We start from the raw sequence: 19,954 nt of genomic DNA, 5'->3' as shown, positions 1-19,954 counted from the left end.
TAAAGGTATAATATGCATAACAGTAATACATTTTAACACTGAATCAAATGTTATTTATTGATTCAAACGTTGCAGCATTCAGAAGACTGGAGTTTCTCACCTGTTTTATCGTCTTTTGAAATGAGTATCTAACATATTTGCACTGAAGGGAAACAGGAAGTAGTGCTGGTACATTCAAAAGGTTTCGAGATAATATGATGAACTTTAATAAAGTAGCATAATTTTCTCCACAGAACTGGGGACAAATGAAAAGTTGGATTTGTAGAATCAGAAAATGAGCCGTTTCTTAGAAAATATGACCTTTTCTGTCCTTAAACATCGTTTTATTGCTTTATTCAGCCACATTACAGATTATCACAACAACAAAGAAAACAAATCTCAGCTCAATGTCCACAAAAATGTTAAAGCTTTATTCATTTTTAATTTGCATACATTGCATTTGTGATATGTGAATTTCATCATGTGTCATGAAATGCTGACAAAGCAACTAAAGCTACCAAGACAATAAATATCGCCAATGTTTTTATTTTTACTTTCTAGACTCTTCAAAAACAACTTCAGTGGGCATGCAGAAGAAAACGGACGAAAGCTAAAAAGGCACAGTCAGGCAACAGTTACAAATAAAAATACCAAAATCCTTAAAACAACTCAGAATTTCATCTTCTTTGGAAAGACAAAAGAAAACTCCACCTTTGTAGGTAAAATCTGCACAGATAGAGCTCAATTTCCTATATATAATATGCTTCATATTTCAAAGTAAATGCACTCTCATGTGAATTTACATACAGTAAAAGGCCTTAATTAATTATGCACCCAGGAAATATCAAAGCCTGCCTCCTGAAGGCGCTGCAGAGTCAGGTTTAGTACTTTAGTTTCAATGTCGATTTGCCAAATTAAAACAAAACAACCCACCAAAACCGAAATTTCAAAGACAAACATCAAAGCAACAAGTCCCAGACAAATACTAGAGAATACTGAAATATGTTGGTGCTATCTGGATATTCGTTAATAGAACATTATCAAGACTGTAGCTGAGGGGAAGAAATGGTTTTATAATAAAAAGTCATAGAAAAGAGTCTAAATCCAAAGCAAAACACAACTAGCAAACACTGTATTTGCTGTAAATCTCTATTTCTGTAACTATAAACACATTATTAACATACTTGTTAACCAACCTTTCTTTTCCTGCACATGTAAGTTTTGATTCTGTATATAACACATATATGATGCATTAGATGTTAAAGAAACGGGATTAACAGTGTTACTAGGGGGTTTATTACACACTAAAATAGTGTTATTAATCACTATAGATTTACCTTCAGAACGGTTTCATTATTGAAACCAGTTACAGTCAGTGCCAGCTTTTTATGAAACACTGGTGTAAACCATGAAACTGGAAAAAAAAAAACCACATACTAACCAGTAATCCATCCCAAGAACCCAGTTTGTCTTTGGTATGAAGAGTAAACATCCCATCAAGGCTTTTTCCTTTAAACAGGGGTCCATATATGGTCAATGAAATATACTTTGACATAGATCGATGATAATGTTTGCGATTCCTCTGATACTTTGACTGAGAACACAATGTAGGCACGCTGCGGTGTCTCCCCAACACGGACGGCTTGACAGAGATCTCTTATCTCTTATTTGTAGCATAAGAGAGAAAACCGCTGCAATACTAAGGAGGCTGCCTTGAACTTGACCACCTGTACCGAGGGTCAGATGTGTCTGCTGGACCCTGTAGGAAGGACGACGCTTTATTTCATGTTCTGAATGTTTTCTTTGTGACTTTTACAGACCCAGAGCAACGTGACACTTTGTACCTCAGCTGGAGCAGAGCTAAGAAGAAAACATGGTGTCACGGGAAGGGTAAACAGCAGATATAAAACTGCTTTTGTTACAGCTCCAGCGACTATGGGGGCTGTCAAAAGAGACATTGTGAAGTTTTCAGACAACACAAAGGTGTCAAAATGACTAACATTCAAAGTGTTGTGGAGACATTTGCCCGTGTTCTCCCCCAAGCGCGTCTCTAGTCTATCCTGTAAATGATTCTTCCTTTTCTAATACATTCATTTGACATAACCCTGCCAGCCTTGCTTTGCCAGGGTAAAAAAGTGCAACACAACAACAATTGCTCTGCTTTGTTTCAGATTTGCTGCTGTCACTCAGTGAAAACAAATCTCCACCAGAATTTTAAGAGTTTCTCGGTTTTTTACTCCGTGCAGTAAAGCGTTGTCTGAATGTCTTTACATATTTAAAGCTAATATGGCTTTTTTTTCCCAAGTATTTATTTTCTAACTAATTGTCGACCTTCTCCACTTAGCAAATTTCCCCAAAAAAAAAAAAAAAAAAAAAAAGATAAATATATTTTCCATATTGTTTTTGTGAGTAGAAAGGGTTCGGTGTTCAGGCCTCTGCAAGAACAGAGACATGGTTTGGGAGTTTTTGCAGCTTTTTGGGTTTTTTTGGGCACGTGGCTCCATGGTGGCGCAGCTACCTTGCAGAAAGAAGGTATGAAGACAGCAGACACCGTGTTTGAATCCCAGTCTGCTGTCTTTATGAATCAAATTTTTCTCCCCAGGCATGTCTGGGTTCTCTCAGGGTTTTCTGGGATCCTCCCACAGTCCAGAAACATCACTTTTATGCCAATCGGTTTCTCTAAATTGTTCCTAGGGATGAGTGTGTGTGCGTGGTTGTTAGTCTGGTGTGTGTCTGTGTTGCCCTGCGATGGACTGGCGACCTTTCCAGGATGTGACCTCTGGAGCTAGGCAGCAGACTCCCACCATTTTGCAAGGAAAGATGCAAAACAGATGGGTGTTTTTGACAACTGAGCAGAACCTTTTACTTGTTACTTGTTCTTACAGAGAACATAATGACCTTCAGTTAGGCTTGAACTAACTCTCATCTTTCTGGGCTTATTATAATATTTATTGGGCCTTTAAAAAGTATTCATAAACTTTGAACTTTGTACATTCTAGCGTATTATAAATACGAATTTTAGTGCAGAGGTGTCCAAACTTTTCACTATGTGGGTCGAAACGGTCAGTTTAAATGTAATTGAGGGCCACAAAATGTGTCTGTTGTTTTACTTCAGGGTCTTTTTTTGCTAAATGTTTCCTTTTTATCAGTACTAATAAACAAATGTTTATTTCTAATATCTTTGGATATATGTTGAGCACCAACAATAACAACATCCGAGTTTACTAATTTGTGCCATTTTTGTATTACGACTGTCGCACAAAATAACTCTGTACCACCTTGGACACCCCTGCTTTAGTGCATCTTATTGGGATTTTATGCAACCGACCAACATAAAGACATAATTGATAAATTAACCGTGCATCTGTTTCCTTATCACATAAAGTTACAGTAAAATACTCTAAAGTTTGTGGTTATAATGTGACAAGTGGAAAGGAGTTTGGGAACGTGTGCATGGCACAAATTATAATCTGGGGGCACTGATATGTACAACCTGCATAGAAGAATATTTTTGTTTCGCGATGCAATACTGTTCAGAACGTTGCAAACCACTGAAAACACATGAGAAGTTGTTGAAAGGGTCTGAAAAGTCACTATTTCTACCAACTAATGTCACTGACTGAGGTAAATGATAGTCACAGCTGCAGGATGGATGCCAGCAAACACAAGCTGAGACCATTTTTCAACCTTAACAAAAGAAAAGTTGAAATTCAAATCCGAAAATTGAAAATCTACCTACTGAGAGAAGAACATCTAGATCACTGACTCTGGTCTGTTTCATAAACTTTACCCTGGCGGTAAAAAACAATCTGCTTCATGTACCAGGTATCACCAGGAGCTAAACTCTGGAGGAAAGTTTTTTTTGTTGTAAAGGGCAAAAGTTGTGTTAGGAGTCCAACATAAAAGGCAGGAGTGGATGAGTGGAGGAGTTCTGCAGGGTGTAGTGTGCGACTCCGGGCTTAGCAGCCCTGTGTGACGCTCTGCATGTGTTTGGCGATGCCGTACACGTAAGCGATGTCCGGCCTCTTCTCCGGGTCGGGGTTGATGCACATATCTACCAGGTTCCTCAGCTGGTGAAAGGGGCGGGGAATAGAGGGTGGGAAGGTAGAGAGAGAAATGATGAAACGGTTAATGACGCTTTACTACCAACATGTGGATTATATAAGGAAGAAACATCTTGCAGGTTGTTCCAACACAGCAGCAAAACCAGGAGGCAACGGAACTGAGATCGGGTTTTGGTCAGATGAATCCGCTTTAACCCGAGTTCACACACGCACACACCCCGGTGCCACTCCACCGACACCCAGGGACATCGGCTGCACCCGAAGCAAAGCGCTGCAGCTGATTGGAGCAGACAGACAGGACTGCTGCAGCTGGGACCGTCAATGGCATCATTAAAAAAAAAAAAGGTAATAAAAGATGCAATGGGGAAAAAAAACAACAACAAAAAAACACATCTATACAAGGTCGCTATGGTAACCGTCTGTCGACTTCCTGGCTGCTGTTGCGTGGCACCGGCTTTTCATCAGCCGTTGCGTGTAGTTGTGCATGAGTGTGCGCGTGGAAGGGAGGGTTAAAAAAAAAAAAAAGTGAGAGGAAGATGCAAATTCAGACGGTCTGAGAATTAGTCGCATGGAGTGGAGACGGAGGGCGTGCAGAGATATGTAAAATATTCATGCGCTTCTTTGCATGGCGAGTGGGGGGGGTGTGGGAGGAGTGTCAGGTGGAGAGTGGAGGGGGGGAGCGAGCGAAGGAAGGTGGTGGTGGTGGTGGAGCGGAGACGGAGATGGTTAAATGACACAACAAAGATGAGCAGCTGACAGTTTGCTGCCGATCCTTCAGGAGCATTGTTTACATCCAGACAGGCGCTGCAGGCACCCCCCTCATCTCCATCTCTCCATCGCCCTGTCTCCCGCTCTATCATTCCCGCTCTCTTTCGCTTTGTCTTCCTTTCTCCAGGATGGGGGTGACATGTGGGGTAACGCTTAAGCTCAGCGTGGTGTGTGTGTGTGTGTGTGTGTGTGCGTGTGTGTGTGTGCGCGCACGCAGAGAGAGTTGCTGTTACAAATATACACTTGCACATTTTTTTTGGGCAAGTACAAAAACACACATGAAGATGCCACAAAGGCTCAAAATACCTCAGTAATATCCCTTATTCCCCTAATGAAGTAATTACTGAGGCATAATAGAAGCTTATTCTCTTCAGGATTTATTATTAGACTACAGAAACGTGACTAAGAACATTAAATACTTAAAGTCTGACAGTAAACTTTAGTGAATCCATGAGGTGAAAATAATATTAAAAAAACCCATCAACAACCATTCAGAGCATCTTGTTAGGAGGCATCAGCATCTAAATGGGAAACTGCAGAAGGCAGGAGCTACTGGTCCTCAAAAGGGACAGAAAGAACTGCTTTGCCCAACCTGCAGGGCATTAACAGTCAGAGACTAACGCAGCCCAGCACATCCTTCTCTTTACCTCCATCAGCTTCTGCCCAAAATAATTCAAACTGCTGGCAGATTCAAGTTTAAAGCGATCTTTAAATGTGACTCTGCAGGTTTCTTCTGACTGAAGTGAGGTGAATGTTTCGGAGTAGCTCAGAAAGAGTCTCAGCTAATGATTAAAAAGAATATCAGATTTCCATTTGCTGATTCACTATAAACACAAACATGTTTTTTGGTGTTTTTAGCATGTCATTGAATTAACCAACAACACAGTTATTTGTTTGCTTCATGTTTTTCATTTTATAGGTGAAGTGACAACCAGGAAATAATGATTATAACAAATAATTTAATTGTAAATTTTTAACACAAAAACATGTTCAGTTTTTTGCTTTATTGACAGACCAACAATCCAAAAAAGTATTTCTGGAACCTAATTATCAAACCAAAAATATTGTTATTTTACTAATGGACTAGTGTCATTTTTTTAATTTATTAGCAGACCAACCTCTAGCACAGTGGTTTTCAACCTTTTTTGAGTCAAGGTACATTGTTTTAATTGAAAAAATCTCGAGGCACACCACCAACCAAAAATAGAAACAAAGATACTCTGTAGCTGCCGATATTACATATATAGTCATTCATTATCAAAGTCTCTTGAATAGGAATCAAATAAACACAAAAATGTATTTTTATCACATTTTACATTTCTTATTTCAAATTGCACTTAACATGTCCACTTCAAAATACACCTGCATAGTGCCACAACACTGTGGTGTTCAATTTAAAGACGTTGTAGAAAACTTCAAAGTGTTTTACAAACTAATCCACAAGCATTCTTATAGCCAGAATACAGAAAATAATTCTTATTCTGAAAGAAGCAATAATATTTGGGAAACATTTCACTTCATATTCACTGTTACAATATGAAGAGTTGCATGTACAAAATGTCAATATCTGTATATTTTACCCACCTAGTGTGAAACCTGTGCATGTTTGGATGAAAACATCTGATTTCCTGGCAGAAATTGAAGAAAGACAAAGCGCTTCCTCAACATCTCAGTCTCTCTCTGGTTTTAGTTTTTATAGTAGCCAGGCTTGAGAAGCTCACTTCACACAGATATGTTGTGGGAAATGGATCCATGTTCTTTCCAACTACTGCTGAGCTTCACTGTCTTTCTAGATTCAATGCTCTCACCGCTACCTGTAACATTCATGCATCACTAATTCTCGTTTTAATGTAAAATGCTGTGTACCTACTGCCATCTAGTGGTAAGAACATTACATGATTACGCCGCTGCTACTACTACAGCAGACACTCGAAGATGGCATTATTTGCAGATAATTCATTTTAAAATTTTTTTAAAACCAATTACCGTATTTTTCGGACTATAGAGCGCACCATACTAGCACCTTTAATTTAAAAAAAAAAAAAAAAAAACGGGAAGCTGCTCTCGGTTTTCCACAACTTAAAAGCTGCATCGTATGAGTTTGAAAACATTTCTCCGTCGTGCCTGCTGCTAGCATGTGCTTGTTCTAAATGAAAATTAGCGCCTTTTTCTTTGATTTACAATTTTGACTTCTAATGATTCACTTCCTGCTAGAGAGCCCCCTGGTGGTTGAACAAAAATCCACAGAAAAACCGAACCGGGCTACAATCCGCATGGTTCAAAGCTTAGGAAAAAAACACCAGCTTATAGTCCGGAAAATACGGTACCGTAGGTGAACTTGAATAATTTCCACGGCACACCTGACGATCACTCACGGCACACTAGTGTGCCACGGAACAGTGGTTGAATAACACTGCTCTAGCACATACATTTTTAAAGACTTGCTTTAAAAGATGAACTATGAACAAGTAATAGTAAATATTTTTTCTTATAAGGATGGATTGTCAACAAAACATTTACTGTAAAAAAACACTTTGCTGTTTTTTAATTTTATTTTTGGACTATGAGCACAAACCTTTTCAACTTTTTGGTGAACTACCAATAGTTCATCAAATGTTCACTTAAAGTGTTTTTACTCGAACACTTCAAAATGTGAACGTACGATGTTTACACCCATGTAATTTGCAGATATTTGAAGAAAAATAATTCCTGCTGAGATCAAAAACTGAACATAAAACACCATCCTTAGCGTAGTACTACAGAAACATGGATTATAATTGGGAACAAAGAAGTCTTTTGTACTAAAATTTCAGCAATCAAGCAAATTTGATAACAAAAATCTGTAATGGATGTATGGTAAACACCTACCATACATCTGTGGATATGTCTCATCAGTGTTCTGAAGCATTTGTCTGAATACATTTAGAAGAAAAGGAACTTCCACCCACATGAAGACGACACGCAAACAAAAAGCCACGCAGATTCTCATGCTTGTCATCGGTAATCAGCAAAAGGGCAAAATGCAACCAGAAGTCTGACTATGTTACATTTTTATGCACGAGGAAGTCTTCACAGAAGTAAAGTAGATGATTAAACGATGATTTTTGGGAAACTCTAGCCCACTTAGTCTGACTCTCCTCTAAAGCATGTCCATATGTTTTTTATATGTGAATTTAATTCCCAAATGGATAAAATCGCTGCCCGCCTTTTGATCAATTATACACTGTTCACTGGGTCAGACAGATGGGTGGATTTTCAGAAAAGTTGCAAAAAGAAATGAAAAACAAGGCAGTAAAGTGTTTGTTATGCTTGTTTCAAGCACTAAGAAACCAATATTGTTGAGTCCTCTTGTAAAAACGCAAAACAAGTCCACATACATTTCATGACAAAGCAGAAAAAGGCAACAGATAACAGTAGAAGTACTTACCTCTTCCGAGTAGTGATCTGCAGGAAGAGGGGGGTAGTCACACTGTTCTATCTTCTTGCAAAGCGAGTAGAGGTTCATCTTATCCCCATAGAAAGGACTCTGTAAGGCTGCCATCTAAAGCACAGAGATGTAAAGAAATAGAGAGGAGACGTATAGAGAGAAAGGGGATAGAGACAAGAGGAGAGCTGGTGAGACTACAAAGACAAAAAGGAAGTAAAACACTCAATCAAACTCTCAATAGGTGGTACAGGCTGCACCGGGTGTTGGAATCAGTCTCTGCACAGTTAACTGCTCTCGAGGCGTGAGGTTTAAAGGACCGTGGGAGTGTGAAAGACAACAAGCTGATCAGTCTAAAGTTTTTTTGTGCACGGCAGATCAGCGTACCATCATTGTTTATGTGTATCAAAACAGAAAAATCTTTTAAAAAATTGTTCCCTGCAGATGTGTTTTTCTTCCTCCTTGCTGGTCTTTTTCCTTGGCGCTACATCACAAGGCTGTGATGAATGTGAGATGTAGCTTTAAACGTAGAGGTGAAAGGACATAAGACCATTTTTTAGGACCAGCACAAAATGTGCAACTTCTAGACAAATGAATGTCAATATTCAGAGCAGACAAAACTAGGATGGGCTGCAAAGCAGAAATAAATGGGAACAGGTCTAAAATCCTTTCTGCCTCTAAGAATGTACTCCCAACATTACATTTTCTCTTACAACTGGCTCACTATTTAAAGGCACTCAAATGTAATTCTTATGTTTAAAGTAGATTCTGAGAAGCTTTTCCAACCGGCATTGTGACATTGCTTAAATTTATCTTACCAGGAAATCTGATATATTCATGTTCTAATGATGTATGAACAGCATTACTGTGAAAACCATGTTCTGATTATTTCCACTGTGTTGATTTTATAACAGCAAAGACATAAAAATACATGACAGCAATTCTCCAAAATCATGTTTACTGGTTCAAATCTATAGATTTTCAAAAGTGAGAATTTCAAAGAGGATGACTGTCAGTTTCACTTTCAGTTTTAAGCGTGCAGCATGCTGAGGTGAGCAAATCTTTAGTGCACACAGCAGTGTACACTGCGACAGTATTGGGAAATAGTAATATAATTTTTGTATGGATGTGACAGTGTACTATCTGCTTTATTGGAGTAATTTTCCTCTCGGTCAGTAGAAAATACGGCTAATACAGGTAAGCATGATCATTTTTGAAAATACAGTAACATAAAATTTTTTGTCATACTGCCCAGCTCCATATTAATATTTTGTATTATGCTGCCTTCCTTTTTAAGCAGCATTAGGTTATTCTATCTAGTTTTCTACTTGTCTTTTGTTTCCGCTTCTATCTAAAGCCTTATTTCTTCTCCCAATTCTCAAGATCCAAATTTAGTTTAAAATTTCCCTCAAAGCAATCTTGATGGTTGCTTCTGACCTTTGGATGAGCTCATTGTGAAGAGCCAAACCTGCAAAGAGGAGCTATAAAAAGGAAAAGATTTTCAGAAGAAACTTCACAGGTTCATCAGCGGGCAGAGGGATTTTAACACAATATTTTCTCAACTATTTTTCAGCTGTCCGTGTATTGTTTTGGAGACAAAAGTATGTGTTTGACAGGCTGCTAATTTGGAGTGTGAAAGCTGACAAAGAGGAAATTTTCACATGTGAATCAAAAAGGAGTACTTCCATACAGAATACATCAGCTCGGTGTGAAGGTGCCATATTATAAAATACTTGGCACCACGGAGAGAAAATATTTGTGTGAGTTGGACCAATGAAGAAAAGTGGCTGCAGGATAGATGACAAAATAAAAAATATTGATTCTGGGTAAAAAATGTAAAGACTTCCAACCACAATCACAACACAGATCTGTAACTTTTCAATTCAGTTTACTTTTATAGCGCACGACCACAAAAAAATGTACTTTAAACGCAAGTATACATAATAAAAAAGTTAAATAGCATTCAATCCAAAGTCAAAAATCAATTAAATTTATTCAAACTAAATCAATTCCTATAATCATTTAATTTTCTTTCAGTCTGATGCAATATATACTTTCCATTTTTAACAAGAAGAAACCTCCAGCATAACCAACCTCGGTATGACTGGACATCTGCTGAGACCAGAGAGCTGAAAGGACAGGAAGAGACCAAGGACAACCACAGAAGGACTTGTCCAGGTCAACTTTCCATAAAAAATAAAACTAGTGACACAGCTAATGGCGGCAGTGTCTCTGCCAAAGAGCTTGGTCAAGGAAACCGACAGCTAACCACAGGAGTACTTTCGTATAAAAGAAAAACGGAGAACTAATGTGTACTTGGTTGTGGTGGATTCGTTAATGGATGTGTCCATGACAAAGTCATAACTAAACCCCAGAAGAACTGAGTCAGGAGTACTTTTATTTGAAAAACTGAAGAAAACTTAAACAAATGGTGCATTAATAAAATAATATATGTATTACAAGTATCTGTAATAATTTAGATTGCTATTTCAAAACAAAAACATCATGTAAAAAGTATATGACTATTTAGTCTGTCAAAAGAAAAACACAGCTAAACAAAGACATTGGGATGGTGTAGTTTCTATTAAAAAGAAAAGAAAGAGCACAACGAACACATCATATCTCCAACTTAAATGCAGGTTTCATTTATCATTGACAGATGTGTCAAAAACTGTACTGTACAAGGAGTACTTTCTACAGGAATACATTTTTGCCATTATACTGAAGACCTGGTTCACCGATCTGCATTAGGACTCCTTCAATAGTTAAGGTTGTTGTTTGGAGAGAAAAGAAATACTCAAATAAAAACACTTTTTTAGTAAATTTTTTAAAGTAATGTATTGCCGCTGCTCAAACAGTCCTCTGTCTCCAACTTGAATGGAGCTTTGATACTTCAGTTTTCAGTGGCTGACATGTCAACACTGAAGCCACAGAAACCAAAAACAACATGGGTTCCTCTGAGCAGATTGACAGAGTTTTGACTTGAAGCTTCCAGCAGGAAGTGAAGAAGACAGCCACAGAGTCTCAGTGGGCCCTCTCTCATCTGGACACAATTACTCAAACACACATATCTGAACTGCGACCTTAGAAAGATATACAACAGGATGAGGAAAATGATGTAAAGCCTACTGAGGCTGGCACAGCAGGAAGCAGAAAGTTAGGTAAGGATTTAAAAACTCAACTAAAGTCGATGTCTTACAGTTTCCAAACTGATTCTATGGTTTCAGTTTATGGTAGCAGCAAGTCAATCTGCTGGGTTTCCTTAGACCAGTGGTTCTTAACCTTTTTTGAGGTACCAAACCCCCCAGTTTCATATGCGCATTCACCGAACCCTTTCTCTGCAGAGTAGATAACTTTTTTAGAACGTAATGATCGTTTTATGTATAAATACATACAGGATATTCTCAAGTTTTTGTGGGCAGTTGTGGCCTCTAAGCCCTTTCATCTGTACTTCCTACATTCTGTGATCTTTGGTGTTTTGGACAACGTCGTTATTGGAGTCTAGTTGTAAGAATCTTCTGCCATGAGATTTTGTCCAACTGTCTAAATATTAAATTAGCATGAAAAAAGCAAGTTTATAATGGCTGAAATATATTAGTAAACGACTATTGGACTCCAAACAGTTCTTTGTGATATGAATGTTGCACTCACTGATGATGTGATGACGATACTTTCACGATATACCATATAGCCCTGTTCTCTAGTCATACTGTTGGAGACCAACATTGTCTGTAGAATGAATGTTAAATTTACATCAGTCTAGTCAAAGAGTGAAATGTGGGTGAAAGGTTACATCCTGAGTGTTGTGGTTATGTCATATTTAAATGAACATATTATCTCATTAATAAGAACTTCCAGCTGCAGCAGGATATAAATATGTCACATGTGATGCAGGACTAGAAAGCTAAGGTATTTTTCATGACCAGTTTACTACTGCATCTCTTTCCAACAACTAAAATGTCTAAGATCAAAGAAGAGATCTAAATGATCCCTCACTGAGTTGGCTTCCTTCAACAAAAGACATTTTGTTATAAAAGTCAATTTCAGTTGTTTTAGAGCGGTCCATGTGGAAAACACTCCTAATTGCTTTGCAAAAAAATACACCCTGTGTGTATTTTTTAAATTAACCAAGAGCCTTTATGCCCAAATTTCTCGGAAAGCATGGAGAAAAAAAAGACTGAGACAGAAACATGGAGGAAGGGGGGGGAAAGTAGGCAACTGCAAACACCAGGAGGCAAAGGGTTAAACAAGACCCCCTCGTATTTTCATGCATCTTCTGCTTTTGACAGATGAAAAATGTCAACTGTCCTGTTTGTATTTGCGAGTTTTTGCACTATTCATCTGCTTCATTAGTGCCTGCTGCTCCTAGCCCCTGACAGCTGCCGGCCCCCTGCTCTCGGAGTGAGTACGTACACACACACACACTCACGCACACACACACGGGCATAAAGATACATACCCACACAAAAACAGGAAAATACACACTTGCTCCTTTTTCAGACTGTGTCGTCGCAACGGTTTAGATGATTGACTCACTCTCTGACCTCTGAGGCCCTGGTGTGCGAGTGTGAGCCTGCGTGTGCTCACCCCTGTGCATGTGTGTGTACACGGTTCATTAATATTCGGGAAAGACACACTGCACACGCATGCCTGCTGTCTGTCTAAGGGGAGTGAGCTGCTGGTGGCAGAACACACACACGCATCTTAAAAACCACACACACACAGCTGTATTTCAGAGAACTCCCCCTGACATAGCACATTACTAGTTTCCCTCAGCCGTCACAATAATCCATAACCATTACTCAAGACAAAACCAATGAACAATAATCTTAATCCTCCAAGATCCCTTTGAATTAATATATAAAGTTATTATTATGGGCTCTATCTACCTAATGTTACTAATGCAATAATTTGTATCCAATTTAACAAAAGAAACTCTACTAAGTTGGTCAGGTACCAAAAGAAAGAATAAATTATTGCACCCAGATGATTTCATTCTGCACCTAAATGTGTGCCAATTATTGTCAATAAAAAGAAAGAACAATCGCTCCTTTATTTCTGGAAACATAAAATGCTAAATCTCTCCATACAACTCAGGGTAGCATAAGTCCAAAGCTCATAAAGAGCAGAATTTCAAATGTGTAGGCTGGAGTTTAGACCCCACTGACATGGTGTCTGTCGTCTTCAATGGACTGTAAATAAATAATGACAAAAAATTATTTTCTATTAAACAATTTCTACTCAGTTGGAAGGTGTCAGACGGAAAAAAAAACAAAAAACAATATATACAACATTTTCTATCACTATTTATTTTCAAAGAGCACAACAAAAACTAGAATTGCACCAATGAGGCTTTTACTAACTGATGCCAACTTCCAGTTTTCTTTGACAGCTAACCTGTTTATGCTAAATTACTTTTTCTTCTAACAATTACCAACAGGATTTCAACACATTTAATTTTTATTCAACCTTTACAGGTACAAACACTGTGTATTAAAGAAAAAAAACATTGGTTACATAGGTTATTGATTTATTAAATCCAATAGGAAATATACAGTTAGGCATAAAATTATTCAGATTTGGATTTAAATTTGCCAGCGTACTTCTTCTGATCAGAAACAGTATGAACACTTTGAAGCTGCCCGACCAGAATCCAAACTGGAATCAGACAGATAATCTGATGAGGAAGCTAAAGATTAGGGTGATGACAACGAGACCTTCCAATCTCAAATCTTTGAAGAGGCAAAAAGCTGGCCAGCAAATGTAAAATAGTTTGTTGGAATGCCAATAAGGTTTTTTTTTTTATTGATTTTCAATAAAAATTTATAAAATAATTTTTATTTCCAAAATTTACTTTCATTGTATTTTGAGAGATGCGGCTCTCAACTCGTGGTAGAAACAACGTTCTGGATGTATAAATCGTACTTCACTCATTGAAATGAGTGAAGTACGATCACTGACGGGCAGCCACTTGATGAAAGCAACTGTTGAAAATAATACACCATCCTTGAACCAATCTATGGCTGTTATTTGTCCATACTGTATAGAAAATATGTTGGAAAAATATTCCCATTCCTCTCTTTATTTTAAGAGATACATGACCATAAACCTTGCTGAAACCCAGAGGGCACAAGTTTCAGCACAGAGTGCTTAACCTTTTATTATTAATACCTTAAAAAGCACATCTCTAAACTGAGGTTTGAACATTTGATTTATCTCCTAAAAATACTCTAATAAAGCTCATCATAAAAACACAATCAAAGAGAACCAAGAAGACTATCTGTCTTTTTCTGCTAACTGGCCATGTTGTGCTCTCTGCAGTCCATGCATGTAAAACTGGCATGGCTGCGTTTTAAATGTCTGGATGGGGGCTTTCCATTTTAATTACATTGATCCGAGTTTCAGACTCCAGCTTCTCTCCCTGTACACCAATTAGGAAGAGCTACGAGAGGCAGCCATCTTCCTCCTCTTCCCCAGCCCCCATCATCCCCGGAGTCTTCACATCCTGGGACTAAAGGGCTTCTCACAACTTTTCACTCATTTATGAACACTCACATTACCGTAATGGCAAAATAAACACCTAAATGTTAACATGCTTTCATGACAAACATATATCGGTGTACAGAATGTTTTTAGACACATAAAAAGTGAAATACTATACAAGTGAAACCCGTGACTTCTTAGATGGTGCTGGTCCTTCATGAGTCTTTATGATGATATATTAATCAAAGTAACAAGTTACAATGTTGGGACAGTCATTAGGCATATACCTACACCCAGCGGAGCCATCAGTGCCCTACTTTAACACACTAAAAAGGGAAAGAAAGGGAGGAAGAAAGGGATGAGTGAGTTGAAAGCATAGAAATGTTAAAGTGGACTGAATCTTTGAAGAAAATCTTTTTAAGAATATGTTCACCAGAGCCAAACCCACTGCAGCTGTACTGAGAGGAAATATTTGAATTCTGAAAATTAAACATAGTTAAACATCTTTTGAGAAAAGAAAAAAAAATTCTATTGAGACGAAAGTAGCAAATGTTAAAAGCAAAACTACAGTTCCTTTAGGAACACACCAGCTCTAACCTTTCACCCTTAAGACTTGCATTCTTCAAGCACTTTGAAAACATCATTGATGGACGTCTTAGACAACATAAAACTACGACTTTATCCCACACTGATGGCATTCTGAATCTTCAACATATGAATGCTTTTTAGACCCTGAAGGAACATTTAAAAATCCTGGAACCAATTTCAAACCATCAAGTTTGGGTTAACTTTAGTAGTGATTAAAGTCTGAAAGGGAACTCTCTTTTATTCAATTAAATTAATACTTATTGTAACCCTGAATATGACACATTTTCGCTTGGGAATAGTTTTATTGTCAAGGTCAATTCCTCTTCCTTTTTGTCTCTCTAGTTTAATTTGGTAGAAAAAAAAGTAAAACCTATATTTTTATTTGCTGATTTCCCAGAAGTCCTCTTCTGATTGGCTGATCAGGGTCATGTGACTACTCTTTTCCTTTAAGGCAACAGAACCGCTGTTGAATGTGAAGTGGACTTTGTAGAATATGTGGTGGACCTAAAGATTAGGGTGATGGAAAGGAGAATTTTCCACCTTTAAGACGTAAGTGAAGATGTGCAAAAAGCTAAAGATAATTTTTTCCAATGTGAAGGGAATAATTTTTGACAAGCCAGTTTCTAACGTAAAAAACCCAAAAAGAAACAGCAAAAATAATTTTCCACTTTCTCGAGAGATGCCCGTCTCATATAGAGGTGAGCGATACGGACCTGAAGATTTATTACAATATTTTGCGGTATTGTAGTAATAAAGATAAACGTAATGATGGGAACTATTTATAACATCTGCTTTAGGTAATTATATGAGTCTGTGTGCCGCAACTATTATAGTCCCACTAACACAAACATTCCCATTTGTAATTTGCTTCTTTAGGAGATTTAGAAGTCTGAACGCGGTAACTTTATTTTCAAGTTTATTGGTGTTTATGACAATAAGGGTAGTTTATTAAACATCATTAATTAGAATTTATTGTGACAGCTATAAATACCAACTGCTATCATAAGACATTTATCACAATACGTGATTAACAAAATGATAAAGGCCCACCCATAGTCTCATATCCTATAAAAATTAAACTTATTTTGTTAGTTGATCATTTTAAATCTGAATCTAGCAGGGGTTTGAATAATTATAAGATTAACCATACATTAGATTACATTAGAATCTCCAGACTAAAGAAAAAATATGTTAAGACTGTGAAAAAACAGGGCCTCAAACCTTGTATGTAGCAGACTACTGACATGTTTTAGAGAACAGAAAAAAACGTTATAAGAGCTAAACAAAGGGAAACCGCAGAGGCAGCTCATCACATGCGAACGCCAGATGCTGAGAACCCAGTATTTTGGGGTCTCGTAAAACCAACACCAAAAACAAGGCGGGAGGGAAAGGCGGTGTGCAGGAGGTATGAGACATGGGCACAGTCAGAGGTATGGATGCTTTGGTTTCATACAGGAAGGAGACACATTCCCGTAAATCTATTCAAGATATTATTTAGCTATAAACCGTAATGCATCTGTATGAACAGGAGTGTAAAATGCATCTCTCTTTACAGAAAACACATTCAGCGTTCAAGACTTACTGATCGAATTGCACAGGGTATTGACGAGGACCAGGTGTCTCCAGCTTTGCTCGGTGCCATGTGACCAACCTTCTGATTTACTTCCTGGCGCTCCATGGGAGACATCCCAACAAGCACCCCTGTTTAGCACGCCATAGTAGGTTTGGGTGAAGGGCAGAGTGCCGGGTCAGGGGATGTAATAAGGTTGGACATGAAGAGAAAGGGATCAAACAGAATGGAAGATGAAGATGGACGCAGATACAATGGTGAGGTATTGACGGGCAGACCCTTCGGACCTCAACTCAACCCCCGGGCGCAGGAATGAAAAATGCAGGCTCCCTCAAACGGAGCCGCTTCACACACAAGGAACGAAAATCCCTGCACTCATTCATAGATGAGAAAACGCACCGAAAAAAAAAAACAGCGCAATCTTCATTCCCAACTGTGCTTTCGTAGTGAAATCAATGAGGAACAAAGGAATCAGAAGTGGATTTCTATGTGAATTGCCTGGAGGTTAAGTGAGGAAAAGAAGGCATGTGGAAGGGAACTTTGCAGAAGTTAGAGTAGAGCAGAGAGGAATGAAGGCTCAAGTTCTGAGAAAGAGATACTACGTACTATGGAGCCGTCTTCCTAAGAAAAGAGCGGAGCACGAGCCTGTTCTTCAAAGAGAATATGCATGGTGTGGTGAGTACTGCTCTGGTAACAATACGATTGTAAAATCTTTATCTCCACAGGCTTCGTGCATGACTCACCTTGACCTGATGGGGGGAGTTCTGTGTCTGCTCTTGTACCTGTAATAATTTCTCTCTGAATGAAACCGCCCCATCATTCTCTTTGCTACAGCAATCCATAACTCAACTCTCGCCATTTGTTATTCTTTCTTTCTACTTTTCTACTCCTCTGTCTCGTTTCGTTTCACTCTCATGACTTTTTCTACCTTAATGCCCTTAACCTTTTCTATTTTTCTTTAGAGATTTACTTTTTACTTTTTCACCCTACATCTCCATTTTTGTCTTTGAACCTCCTCTGGGAGCAACAAGTCTGGAGTAGTTTTTCAATTCTGCTCTCCAGATCACTTCTTTCTTTTTTCGTCTCATCTCTTGGTCTCATTTCTCGTGGTTTACTCCAGATTCTGAAAGGAAAACCTCCAAACTGAAAATAAACTACTTATATTATGTTTACCATTGCATAATCAAAGAAAAAATTAAACAGAATTTGATTTTGCTATGAAATTATGCTTAAGATATACATTGTGAGAGTTCAAAAATATACAATAAAGGGAAACCAAGCTTTTCCTTTATTCATTGCAGCACTATGATCTCAGAGCAGCTAAATATTGTTTCAGGACAAAAATCCCGACTCAAAGCATTACATAAGAAGTTTTCATTTGAAACCTACAACTTTTTATAATTTTTTTTTTTACCAATGTCAGTCTAAAACTAAACCTGACTGAAAGTTACAGGTAGGCTTTAAAGTTCAAAGACTCAACGCGTTCTCACAACTCCTTTACATGGAAAAGATTTTGGAAAGACGACCGATAATCTCAACCTGGCTGTAGAGAGATGCAGCACTGGTATAACCCTGAAATCGATTGACTGGGTTTCGGTTTTGCTACATCATAATTTTGGACCACTGAGCGTACGTTAAAATGAAGATGCTCATCACAACCCTGATGCTAATTACAGGAAGGGTCAGAGCAAACTATCTGCTGAGGAGACGGGGATCTTTTGGAGTGCAGAGGCGCCCCTGAAGGCTTTTTTCTACCCTGTGGTGACATCAGCCACCTTGTACGGCATATTATGTTGGAGCAGCAGCTTCTCCACAGCTGAGAGGAAGCTGTTAGACATGCTAGTGATGAAGGCCAGCTGTGTCCATGGATGCCCCCTCAACCAAGCGCAGATGGTGGGAGACAGAAGAAATCTGGCTAAAATAACTGGACAATTTATCCAGCAGAGATGTTATTGAAATGGAAACCCCTTCAGTGTCAGACTGCTGCATCCTTGGTGCACAAAGCAGCCTAAGATCGCAGATCCTTCCTCCTAGCAAACTGTTAAGACTCTATAACAATCACTCAAAAAAAATCAATAAGCATTTACAACTATGCTGTTATTTGAAGTTTTTCCTAATTTCAAATAACATCCCTGCTATTATTCCATGTTATAGTATTTTCAATTTCTTGAAAAATGTCTGATGAGGCTTATTTTCAGCACAAATATTCAGATCTAGTACATTTCTTTATATTTCCCCATCAAGACCCTATTTCTATAAAGAAAAAGAGAGTACTTGCTGTACAGCTTCTTATTCTTTATATTTTTACCCTAGTTAAATATGCATGTTGCATTTAACTCGCTGCTGTTGCACCAGAACCTCTCCACTGTGGGACAATAAATACATTTTCTATTCTATTCAATAGTAAAAGCACAGTATGGAATACAGGAGGAGACAGAATGAACCAACGCAGAGGAACAGGAAGGTGGAACTTGATGCAAAAAGGGCGTTACTAAACATGCATTTGTGAGATAACTAAGAATTTCCATTTTTTTGTTCCTGTTAAAAAAAATTGATTTATCAACTCACACAATTTGCTTTAAATAATCTGTAACGCATGTTACATATTTAAATCCAGGTTTGACCAGCCCACATGTTGACATTTTGTTGGAAGTCTAATCGTAAGGTGGTCCTAATGCCCAAAAATAGCACTTAAAATTCTTGTTTTTTGTGATTTTAAAAAAATGCTGTTTTTTTTTTTTCTTCATTTTTTAAAATCTTGGCCAGTTTTCACAAATCTAAAAGATAATCTCTGTTCAGTGTAGATTTCTCCAGTTCAAGTCTGACCAATTCTGTATTTTAGATCTTGAGCTATAGATAATAAAAAGCAGTCAGTAATCAGTTTTTAATAGTCAAGCACCACTTCTTTTCTCCCTTCAAGCTAAAAGTCCTCACCTTCATATCAAAGACTCAAAATAATAGCGTAAACTCCTAATTTCCAGTATTACATTTTTAGTTTGTGAGTAAAATAAAACTTTTTAAGTTTGATTTCAGTGTGATCTGATTTAAAACATGGGTCGGCTAAAACACTCGTTTCTG

At 38.0% G+C, this 19,954-nt stretch overlaps 1 protein-coding gene across 1 annotated transcript in view; it reads right to left on the bottom strand.

Annotated features, from left to right (window-relative positions):
• Nucleotides 1-298: 298 nt before the first annotated feature.
• nek7 (NIMA-related kinase 7) overlaps nt 299-19,954 on the bottom strand; it is a 79,870-nt gene continuing 60,214 nt past the window's right edge. Inside the window, exons 9-10 of the mRNA XM_008406560.3 lie at nt 8,239-8,352; nt 299-4,049 (exon numbers count right to left, since the gene is read on the bottom strand). Of these exons, the coding sequence (XP_008404782.1) occupies nt 3,939-4,049; nt 8,239-8,352 (225 nt within the window). The 3' untranslated portion in view covers nt 299-3,938. The remainder of the gene's footprint in view (nt 4,050-8,238; nt 8,353-19,954) is intronic.

The sequence above is a fragment of the Poecilia reticulata genome, chromosome 4 (genome assembly GCF_904066995.2).
Source record: "Poecilia reticulata chromosome 4, P_reticulata-male-v2, whole genome shotgun sequence".
NCBI classification, from domain to species: Eukaryota; Metazoa; Chordata; class Actinopteri; order Cyprinodontiformes; family Poeciliidae; genus Poecilia; species Poecilia reticulata.
Note: the sequence above shows the minus strand (reverse complement) of the source record. Positions and strands in the feature narration are given on the sequence as shown.